The 11,664-nt window shown below is 33.5% G+C and overlaps 3 protein-coding genes across 3 annotated transcripts in view; 2 read left to right on the forward strand and 1 right to left on the reverse strand.

Moving 5' to 3' along the window:
- The window catches only part of LOC112056756 (uncharacterized), a 30,919-nt gene extending 27,701 nt beyond the window's left edge, over nt 1–3,218 (forward strand). The window contains exons 4-6 of the mRNA XM_052891129.1: nt 1,320–1,584; nt 1,871–2,067; nt 2,143–3,218. Coding sequence (XP_052747089.1) covers nt 1,320–1,584; nt 1,871–2,067; nt 2,143–2,414 — 734 coding nt within the window. The 3' untranslated portion in view covers nt 2,415–3,218. The remainder of the gene's footprint in view (nt 1–1,319; nt 1,585–1,870; nt 2,068–2,142) is intronic.
- On the reverse strand, nt 3,210–7,274 carry LOC112056755 (transport and Golgi organization protein 6). Its single transcript, XM_024097229.2, has 5 exons — nt 7,115–7,274; nt 4,188–6,193; nt 3,881–4,100; nt 3,625–3,776; nt 3,210–3,545 (listed from the first exon to the last, which is right to left on the reverse strand). The coding sequence occupies exons 1-5, from the start codon at nt 7,164–7,166 to the stop codon at nt 3,228–3,230; spliced, it is 2,748 nt and encodes a 915-aa protein (XP_023952997.2). The 5' UTR covers nt 7,167–7,274; the 3' UTR covers nt 3,210–3,227.
- Nucleotides 7,275–7,664: 390 nt separating this feature from the next.
- On the forward strand, nt 7,665–9,482 carry LOC112056758 (NEDD8). Its single transcript, XM_024097232.2, has 3 exons — nt 7,665–7,861; nt 7,940–8,070; nt 9,275–9,482. Exons 1-3 carry the CDS (start codon nt 7,844–7,846, stop codon nt 9,357–9,359), a joined length of 234 nt encoding a protein of 77 aa, XP_023953000.1. The 5' UTR covers nt 7,665–7,843; the 3' UTR covers nt 9,360–9,482.
- The last annotated feature ends 2,182 nt before the right edge of the window (nt 9,483–11,664 follow it).

Genomic DNA, 11,664 nt, shown 5'->3' on the forward strand with positions numbered 1-11,664 from the left:
GATTTACAAAACGGAGGTCCTGGGTTCGATCCCCGGCTGGGCAGATTGAGATTTTCTTAATTTGTCCAGGTCTGGCTGGTGGGAGGCTTTGGCCGTGGCTAGTTACCACCCTACCGGCAAAGACGTACCGCCAAGCGATTTAGCGTTCCGGTACGATGCCGTGTAGAAACCGAAAGGGGTGTGGATTTTCATCCTCCTCCTAACAAGTTAGCCCGCTTCTATCTTAGACTGCATCATCACTTACCATCAGGTGAGATTGTAGTCAAGGGATAACTTGTAAAGAATAAAAAAATAAAAAAAAAATTATCTATACTTATAATAAATCTGTAGAGAGGTCAATTCTGTACATGAAATATATTTCCAAAATAACTATCAGGGGGTGATTAGTGATCGATACTGATGCTAAAAATGCAATCAGTAAAATTTTTGTCTGTCTGTCTGTCTGTCTGTCTGTATGTTCTTTATAGAAACAAAAACTACTGGACGGATTTTAACGAAACTTGGTACAATTATTCTACATACTCCTGGGCAGGTTATAGTATACTTTTCATTACGCTACGATCAATAGGAGCAGAGCAGTGAAGAGAAATGTTGAGAACACGGGAGAAGTTACTCAATTTTTTAAGCTTCCGTCGCGTGTACAGCCTTAATGGTTAAAGCTACATAGAAATCATGTATCACGGAAATGTTCTCCTTAAAATTATCTATAAAAACACAACAGCATATATATGTCTATCTTTTATGGTTGACTTACAATAGCACGTGTAACTCCCGATAGCTTAGCAGTTCGGAGCTTTCTAATTAAATTAGTCTACTCTTATGTTTATAACACTCATCACTCATCCCTAACTAAAAAAGTTAACATTATTACCTATTCAATAAAAAAAGAATCATAAAAATCGGTAAAGAAACACCAAAGTTATACAAGAAATACGCTAAGCCATAGCGCGTGCATACTAATTCATGCTATATTATAATTTGTGGAACGGTTGTCGCGCTCGACGCGACTCGCGGCGGGGGGAATAAATAAAGAAGTGCAGCCTTAATGAGTAGGGTAGGGGTAGGGTAGGGTAGGGTAGGGTAGGGGTAGTGTAGGGTAGGGGTATGGTAGGGTAGGGGTAGGGTAGGGTAGGGGTAGGGTAGGATAGGGGTAGTGTACGGTAGGAGTATGGCAGGGGTAGGGTAGGGTAGGGGTAGGGTAGTGGTAGGGTAGGGGTAGTTGAAAGTTTACAACGACTTTCACGCGGACGAAGTCGCGGGCGTCCGCTAGTTATCAAATAATATATTTACCTAAAGATGTTAAAATAACTTAATTTCAGTTTCTGCGCGAGCTACACAATGTCTGCCTCACGCTAGCGAAGTCGAAGTATCGACTGGCCCATATTTCGGTGGTCGAATAGCTGTCGAAGCAGCGGATGGTGGTCCGGAAAGATGTTCAATCCAAGGCAACCCGAACAGTGCCCAAGACGCATATATCTTGAGAATACATCACGACGAATGCGGTTCTGAGGTCAATGATACTACAGTAGCCACTTACGTGATCGTTCAAGAGAACTTGCCAATACTTACACACAGCACACGCCGGTGAGTCACATATCGAACAAAAAGTGCAAAACATTTTCACTTTCAAGCTTCTGCTGCCATGATTTATTGGTCAAGGCCTTTCGCTTCGAAGATACTTGCAATTTATTAATGGGTTATTGCTATATTGATCGGGAACTGTATGCTACGATAGAAAGATTTTTCTTTTCAAATTCTTATAATAGGAATTACATTTTCCAACGCCTTAAAAAATGTAGATTGATACGGTACAACTTCAAAGCTTTTTAGTAAAACAACGTCAATAGATTAATTATTAAAACTGTTTCAGATTTTTAGTGCTTTGCACATATAAACCGGAAACCCTTACGGTTCGAGCTGGAATCAATCTGCCGAAAGCTAATCCTGGCGATGTTTTAGTTGAGACGAAATCCCATGGGATCGTGGAACCATATGATGATAATGAATTAACTGATAATAGTCTTCAACCGGCGCGGCTTGAAGCCAGAAAGGAGGAAAGCCAACAAAGTAAGTTACTGAGAGGGTAAAAATATTTGCGTTTTCAAACGAATAAAAAATTAAAAAAAAAATCTTTTCTTTCAGGTATGGTTGGAGAGATAACCCTTGTCATGTTCCTAGTTGTAGCTGCATTCGGAGGTGTGGCTCTTCTTATATGGAAAATGGTACCACAAGCTAGTCGAAGCATGGATAACGTGTCCGTATCTACGATTTCGTCCCTTTCTCGCAGCGGTATCTTCAGCAGGAGAAACATTGACAGATTTTCCGATAAAAGTTCCGTTTATTCGATAACACTTTCGGAAAAAGATGAAATTGTTAAAAAACCTAGCGAAGGCGACAATAGTTCAGATGCCTGAATCAGAATCGATGATGATCTACGAGTTTTATTGTACTTTGAGCTTTTTTTAGATTAAGTAACTGTATGATACTCGGGTACTGCAAAATCCAAATGATCCATATTTGCGAACTTGGTTAGAACTTTTCACATTATATATATATAATGCTATTCCTATCATTCATTACTACTGATCCTTACGGAGCTTTGTACGAATTTTGGCATGTTTGTATATCATACCATACTATGATGTTTGTATTCTAGATTCTAGATGAGCTTTTGACTGAACTAAAAAGGGGCGGAGAATTTTTTGTAGCATTGGGAACCTATAATAGGCCCGATAATTTTAATGTTAAGTATTGAATTTGTAAATATATTGTAGTAGATAACTATTAAAAATACATTAAGTTGACGCTATTTATAAATGTAATAAGATTATGCAGATGTATGTGTTTACATCTGGCCAGTATTATTAATTCACTACGCCACTATTGCCATAAGCTATCTCACAATTCACAAATTATAATAATTATATAATTTAAGTTAATTTATAGATATGGTACTTGCCGCATTGCAACTTTAAAACACCCAATACTACGGTACGAGAGGGAATTAGTGTAGACTTTAACATCTTGAACCGCTTTGGGATTATCAAAATTATTATTCAAACATATTAAATTTTCAATGTTATTAGCAAGAGCGGGAGCGTAAGAGATACTTTAAAAAACCTATTTAACCCTTATCTAGTTAGTTGCAATGTGACATGCCAAAGTTTTGTGTGGATTTGCTTTACTTATTAATACAATAAAAGAATTAATTTGACTGATATTGAGTTTTATTTAAAAACTATATCATTGCTTTCCTTTATCATAACAATTTCTTTTTGAATTGGTAGCTCACAAAATAAGAATTCACTTACTGTATCATTAAGTTCCTCTAAAGCTAATTGGGCATGAAGTCTCACAACAGAATCTTCATTTGAATCCTTATACAGTTTGTTTAAAGTTCTATATATCGGAAGTATATTATCTTTTAATTCCACTAACGTTTCCTTTCCTAATCCTTTAAGCAAACTTGCTATAACCATAACAGCTGCTCTGCGACATTCAATTGCTTTATCGGTTTCAATAATACTCCAAATACAGAGCAGAACCTAAAAAATACAATGAGCAGTATTTGTAACAGTATTTATATAAAAATCCTAGTCAGTTAATTATGTAATATAAAATTACCTCATATATAATTGACCCTATTTTATAATTCAGGATCAATGATATTTCTGCCAGGTTAGATAAGGCTGAGGCTCTTATCAGGGGGTCTTCATCTCTACAAGCGCCTAGTACTGCGTTTAACAATATATTCTTGTGTACTATGGTCATTTCACCTAAAACCAAAAAAAAAAATTCGTTAGAAATCTAATTTACATTCATAAACTTTAAACTTTAATAACTAAAATATTTAAACGTGTTATCAATAAACATTACTCACCTAATCTTTTAATAACTTTAACAATAATATCTCCAATTTTCATCCTCAATTCAGCAGCTTTGTTTTGATTCTCTTTGCTTTCTATACTAAGCTCAGTTGAAACATTTAAATATTCTTTACATAAGACGCTTAAAACATCAGTAGTACAATGTGTAGCAAGTGTCGCCATACAATTTATGGTTGATAAGTAAACATAAGAGTCTGGATCTTTCAAATGTTCCTAAAAATAATAATTAATTTAATATACTGATTATTGTAAGATGGATATTTATTTACAATAATATTTAATATCAAAAATTATACTAACCTGAAGCAGGCAAAATATGTAGTGTCTTTTGGAAATAGTTTCGGGATCAGCTTTATCTATAAGTTTACCAAGTTCAATGATCCCGTGAGCTTTTATAGGCAGAAGATTGTCAAATACATTTGATATAGCCTTTTCAAATGGAGTATCTGCAACTTTAGGACTCTCTGCTGATATTAAATACATGGTTTCTTTACATAAAATTTTAATATATTCTGAACCACTTCCTGCCATCTTCTCTAATTTTGGAAGAAAACTATATAGCTTTTCTTTTAACATATATGTCTGATTGGTATTAGATAATACAGTATTCAACAAAATTAATGCAATGGATTTACATTCATCAGTTGTATCATTTATATTGATTAAAATGGACTCAACAAAATCAACCACAATAAAAGGATTATTTTTTAAAACATTTGTTACTTTTTGTGAAGTAGATATTTCTGATAAAATAGTCAAGATACGTGCGTACTTCTCATCATTAAAATTCATTAAGACAGATTCATCTTCCAAAGACAAAAGAGTCTCTGTTTTGTTCTTCACACATCTTACATTGTTTACTTCTACAAAGATTTGTAGACAGGCTTCAAAAAAATTGCTTATTAGTTCATTAACATCCATAGCATCAAAAATTTCTACAAAATTTACAACTGCTTTATCTTCTTGATTATCCATATGTGAATTACAATATTTTACTGTCAAACCAGCTTCAAACTCTTCAATTAGGACATCACCTTCTTGCAATTTATTTTGACCAAATAATAACTTCTTCAACACATCACATATTTCAGATTTATCATGCAATTCCAACAGTTTCAAAATTATATTCGTTAGTTTAAGTTTCATTTCATTCTTTGTACAATTAGCTCTTAGAAGGAAAAGTATGTACAAGTTAGATTTAATAAGTGCTGGTGGTATGACAATCTGACTCATAGACATCAAGTAATTTATTATTTGTACATTATGATCAATTTCTTGGGGAGTCAGAATAATAGTACCAGGTAAACCTGATTTAGTCACCAAAATATCGTAATTTAGAGTTTGAAACACATCAGTCACTAAATTTTTAACTTGCTCTGCATTTTTGTACTTCTCATGTAAAGTAAGGAGACAAGAAATAGCAGTTACAATATATTTTGAATTGTTAATTGCAAATATTTGTTTCAATTGTACAGTTATATTTGATAGATATTCACTTTCATTCATGTTTCCATGTTTAGTTGAGATTATTTTGCAAATCATATCAACTTTTTTCCAATCTAGTCCTGTATCCATATCTTCACTATCAATAAAGCATCTAATAAGACTCAATAGGCCACCTGATGCAATGAGGCGTCTACTCATCTCTTTAGCTATAATTTTCTTAACAAACAAAGGAGTTCTTTGATCAGCAACATTTTGTAGCACTAACAATTCTTTCATGAGCATTGGTTGAAAGCAATTACTGACTAAATATTCATATATTTGGACATATTTCTGTCTATCTATATTTAGTTCATCATACAACTCTTGAGTCATAGTAAAGTTAGGATAAACTCCAGGCTTTTTCAAAGGTGCAAATGCTAATTGAATTAAAGCTGCCAAGTAATCAATTAAATGAAATGTTACTATAATATTTTTGAGGATTGGTACATTGTAACTTCTATGGAGAAAATCTGTGCTTGTTACTAAAACTTTATATTTCTGTTCATCAGATAAATGTATTTGTGGCATAGATTGTCCTGATACACATCTCTTTGATAAGCTTATACCTAAGCCGGGCATCAAACATGATGCAATGCCAAATGATGCAATTATTTGATAACATGAGCGCAGAACTTTCTGATGTTTTACACTTAGAAGAACTTCATTGTTTTTTTTTATCTCCGCAGCTAAAGCATCTATTTCTTGAATAATTTTCTTCAGAAATGTGCTTAAAAGTTCAAATGAGTCTGGTACATCAGTGTTTTTGTCTTTAGATATTATAATGTGATTAGCAATAGCTGTCATAAACACATTATTGCTCTCTAAAACAATAAACAATAGCTTTTTTATTTAAAAACAATAATAGTCATCATCATAGATATTTAGCCAGGCTTCCCTACTTGTAGAGGGGATTTGGAGCTCAGACCTGTCACACTGTCCTAATGTGAGTAAGCAGGCTAATGTTTGACTCAGTATTGAACACTATCAGGCAATGATAGTAATGATGTCAGTGTAACATGCTTAATTAGCCCCAGGGATAAGTAGGTATAACAACACCAACTTTTACCCATTAAAAAAAACAAATGTCATGCCTTGACATCAGCATATACAAACTTTTTTCATAATTTGTATTTAAAAATTTAACACTAACAACAATTACGTAAATTAGTATAAAAATCAATAATTACCAATAAAAAAATACTCTGTCTTTTTTTTTTTAGTTTTTTAAGACATATAAAAACATAAGACACCAATTTTCTTCAATAATATTGAAAATTACTGATGCGCTTTATGTTGTACTGACTCAAAAATGTATTCTTTATTGAAGTTTGTATTTGGAGCGACTACAACACTGTTGTTGATTAATCTCATGCCTATTATTGATTAATCTGTGCTTGGAACATAACATATTTAATTTAGTTGTTGTTTCACTTACAATAAGCTATCTATTAGCCTACAGAACCAGTAGTAGACACTATAAACTGACAATGTATTACTTATTGATACCTTTAATTGATTTTATATAGAATATATTTTTCAGAAGAGGCATATCAAATTGGCACTTGTAATTTGACACTAATCTTTGAGATTTTCTTAGGAACTCAATACCCACAAACATTCATTTTTATTTATATTGATGGGAGAAGTTGTATTTGTGCAATTGCACATTGTACTAAGGAAGTTCGTATGAGTGTTCTTTTAGTATTTAGGTCTGTAAAATCATTTATAACTAACACACATACCATTTTTGATAATTTTCTCTATACGCCCAAATATAACACCTACATCAGTCATGATTTAAAAATGTTATTTTAAGTTTCGTTGTGCCAATAGAATAGTTCTATTTTAATTAAGTTTAACAAATCAAATCAAAAGATTTTGAAGTAAACGTAACTAAAAAAATTATTTACATAAAATATTGACATTTGATTATTTGACAAATGACACCATCACGATTTGACAACCATTTGACAGTTGAAACTTGACAGCTGAGTTGACAATTAATAGTGATGACATTACATGAGTCATGAGTTCATGACCTTTCTTTCTCTACGGTCTACGGTCATGACATGATAAATTTTAAAGTTGTATCCTATGGACATAAATGGTGTATCCTTCTTACTATAATTATGGTGGCTATTTTAAATGATGGTGACTTCATTATTTAAGTGCAAATGAGCATTGATTAGAACGTTTGATAAAATATGTGGAGAATGAAAATTAGTTTTGTTTCTTGAACGCAGTACTTTTGATTGTCTATAATAATAATGTCAATGTCACTGATTTTGACAGTGACATGACATTGAGATACAAAGACGGCGGTGTTCGGTTCGGCGAGTCATTTTTTAACTGCTGCCATTTATTGAAATAAGACAAAAAAAAGAAGTTTAATATTAATATTGTTTGCTTTTTTAACGTAAAAAAACTATCTAATATTTTGTTATACTCAGATCTGTTTTCAATTATTAAAGATGTTGATTAAGGTTAAGGTAAGACGATGCATGTTTCAGTTGAATATTTATTTACAAAATTAAAAGCCATTTACCCTATAACCTTGTTTTTTTCAGACGCTCACAGGCAAAGAAATTGAAATAGACATAGAACCTACTGATAAGGTGGAAAGGATCAAAGAGCGGGTTGAAGAAAAAGAAGGCATTCCCCCACAGCAACAACGTCTTATATTTTCAGGGAAACAAATGTAAGATTGTAAATTCTCGTACCTACTTGTTTCTCTTGTTAAGTTTATCTTTTTGTTAAATCAAACCTCAAAATAAAGCATTTGTCCTACAAAACTTAATAAAAAAGTCAACTTTGACAAGCTAGTTTGGTCCCTTACAATTTCTTCTTAATAATTATGACTAATAAAATGCACCAAATTTCGAGTCTGTTCTCAACACAAAGAATATAGCTGCAGTGTACATACATGTAACTCAACAGGTTTTTAATATCTACACATTCCAATCTCGTAGCAGAATTAGTGAAAAAGTTTTACATTATATCATTTACCACTGTGACAAGTTTGCTTCTGTATAGACAACATTAAATACAATATTGTGTTTTACCTACCTACAAAGAAAATACAAGGATATTTATTTTTTGGACATCAATCAAGACAACCCTTTATGAAAAAACTACATTACAATATAGATTTTATCTATTGAAATGTATTAATATGGGCTTTCAAAGCAAAACATAACAACTTTAAAGTGTAAAAAAAAGAATCCGACAAACTGATAGCTTCCTCCTTATTTGAAGTCTGTTAAAATATAGCACACTAACAAAGTTCTTACATAATTGATAAATACAATGTTGACTGAATATGCAATTGTCTTGTCACAATGTTAGAAAAAAGAAGGAACTTCATTTCCTTAATTTAGAATTGAAAGTTGTTTAATCTCTGCAACTATTTATTATTTTTATTGACACAGATATTAAGCATCAAAATTTAGTAAAAGGAATTAAGACTTTAACACAGGTCATACATAGTAAACTTTAGTTAGTAAGTACTTAAATGGTTTAGTGGAAAGCAACAGTGCTAGAGTAATAAAGTATACTTCCTGTGACCATTAACAACTATTAGCTTATAATACAAACACATAAGTATGTCTGCTTATAGAGGGTCCAGGCCCAGCACCCTTGTTTCTTGTATTGCTAAAGCTTTAGCGTTGGGAAGCTAATATGGCTACAACCTGGTGTTTACAACTGTTACATTTTGTGGACTTCTAAATGTTATGTTCATAATATAGTTTCTTAGAGAGCTGTGATAGCCCAGTAGATATGACTGAATGTGGAATATGGGTTGTTGATGATGATTCTTGCAGGTCATACACAGATCCAGAAACTGTTTTGCTATATGTAACTGGGTTTTATGATTCTAAAGCAATAAACTTTGATTTTTTCAGGAATGATGAAAAAACCGCCCAGGATTACAAAGTGCAGGGAGGATCCGTGCTGCATTTGGTGTTAGCTTTGAGAGGGGGGCAGTGATCTCTTGTGATGTATCCAGCTTGTTTTATAATAACACTTAATTTAATATTCATTTCTTGTATAAAGTAAAACATGATTAAAATTATGTTATGCTATTATTTTTAATTACAATAATATTGTAAACTTTCTTTTTTTATGACTCTGAAAGGGCATTCCACAACTTGGTTCTCCCATTATATTATCATTAAAAATCTAATGATTGCTCTCCAATTATTAGAAAAACAAAAAGATTATAATATAGTAAAAGGAGGACCAATGATCATTCATGGTGTTAGATGATAGAATAAAGACGGCTGTATACTTGTCTATCAGCTTTTTACTGGATATACTTTAGAGAGTACAGTAATTTTAATTGTAATGTTCCTGTGTACACTTTCGATTGCACTTTTCAATGTCAAGTTACTACTGAGAAACTGACAAGACAACTGAGAAATGTTATCTACCTTCTGTATGATATCTATAAACGGTTGTCGGCTCTCACCGGTTGACAACTGTTACATACAGGGCCGGACCGTCCATACGGCGAACGGAGCGGTCGCTCCAGGCGCCAAATCTTAGGGGGCGCCGAAATGGTAAAGACAAGATCGAAAAAAAAATTATTTAATTAATTTAATTCTTTTCGATCGTCTATTTAAAGCGAAGTGATGAACGCGACGTGAGCGAATTTACTTCTAATAGAGGCGTCTTTCTTTACCTATGGTGCAGGGAGTGCGTTGATTTTAACCCGGGTATATACAGGTAATAGAGGGCGCTAGGGTGATAATTGCACCCAGGCGCTACGTGAGCTAGAGAGTCTTTACCTATAGTCATAGCTGGGCACCGTTAATCAAATAGTTAACTTCGTTAATCGTTAGTCCGCTACAAAAAAGGTTAGCTTCGTTAAACGTTAAAGCGTTACATGTCGGAAGAATTAACGCAAGTTAACGTTAATCGTTAATCCGTTAATATGACTGGTTAATATTGCATTTTTATATCATTGTGTGAGATCCCCATTGCAAAAATAAAGGTGAGCACTGGGGAAAAATGCCATAATTTGTTTTTAGTTGATTTTTTCTATAATTTTAACATAAATATAGTAATTTGTTGATTTCTTTGAAAAAAAATCTTTCATAATTTCTTACTTGTCTAAACCTGTTAATCACGTCGCGCGGTAAATAGTAAGCATTGGATTAACGATTAACGGACTTCTGCACATTAACGGAAGTTAACGGGTCCGTTAACATTTTTAAAAGTTAACTTAAAAGTTAATCCGTTAATCAAAATGTTAACTTCGTTAATTAACGATTAACGGATTAACGAGTTAATGCCCAGCTATGCCTATAGTGCAGGGGGTGCGTTACACCTGAGTGCCGCGATCTCAGGGGTGCCCAAGCGCCACTCGCCGCGCAGGTTCTATAGGTACTAGGGGGCGCTACGGTGATGATTGCACCCGGGCACTACGTGGGCTAGAGTCTTTACCTGTAGTGCATGGGGTGCGTTACACCCGGGTGCCGCGATCTCAGGGGCGCCCAAGCGCCACTCGCCGCGCGGGTTCTATAGATACTAGGGGGCGCTAGGGTGATGATTGCACCCGGGCACTACGTGATCGAGAAACGGTATTGTGCCTGATTTTCAATTGGTCTGAATATGGTCAAAATCTTCGCGTTCTGTAAGTTCGTAGCCTAAGTAAACCAGGAAACTACAAAGCTATAATGTTTTAGTTAATTTATTTTTCAACTTTATTTAGAGATCAATACACTTATTTTGTTGGCCTAGAAACATTTCTATACCAGCTATTTTTTTTTCTTTAAACTCTTAGAAAATGCATAGACCACTTTCATAAAAATTTTGAACTCGATAAGGGCTTTTTCTAGCTTCGGAAATAGATAAAAGTCTGATGAGGACGAGACTAGATCATATGAATATGGTGGTAAGGTAATAATTCTAAATTATACTGATAAATTTCTGCTATGCTTTTAACAAACGTTTCACACGTATGTTAAAAGCATAGCAGAAACTCGCAAATTATCCTGATGAAACAAAACTTTTCTTCTCAATGACCATGACCATATCTGCCTCAAACAACTCCAAGCAGTTGCGAAAATTTGTCAGTCGATCAACTCAAAGAAGCCAAGGCAATTATGTGATGTTTGCCTTCTGTTGAAATACCAATAGTGTCAGCTATCTTCCTAAAAGTCAATCTATCTATCTATCTATCTATCTATCTATATCTTACTATAATAAAAGAGTAGAAATCGAGTGTCTGTACTTTTCCCAAATTTAACTAAAATCAAGTTAGGGCAATTAGAAATGAGCAATTGAATAC

This window comes from Bicyclus anynana, chromosome 3 (assembly GCF_947172395.1).
Source record: "Bicyclus anynana chromosome 3, ilBicAnyn1.1, whole genome shotgun sequence".
NCBI lineage: Eukaryota > Metazoa > Arthropoda > Insecta > Lepidoptera > Nymphalidae > Bicyclus > Bicyclus anynana.

Coding starts and splice junctions, on each gene's coding strand:
- LOC112056755 (XM_024097229.2), bottom strand. CDS start 7,166: ATGACTGATGTAGGTGTTATATTTGGGCGTATAGAGAAAATTATCAAA. Junction 4,101..4,187: donor ACATATTTTGCCTGCTTCAG/GTTAGTATAATT, acceptor TATTATTTTTAG/GAACATTTGAAAGATCCAGA. Junction 3,546..3,624: donor TAGGGTCAATTATATATGAG/GTAATTTTATAT, acceptor TGTATTTTTTAG/GTTCTGCTCTGTATTTGGAG.
- LOC112056758 (XM_024097232.2), top strand. Junction 8,071..9,274: donor ATATTTTCAGGGAAACAAAT/GTAAGATTGTAA, acceptor TGATTTTTTCAG/GAATGATGAAAAAACCGCCC.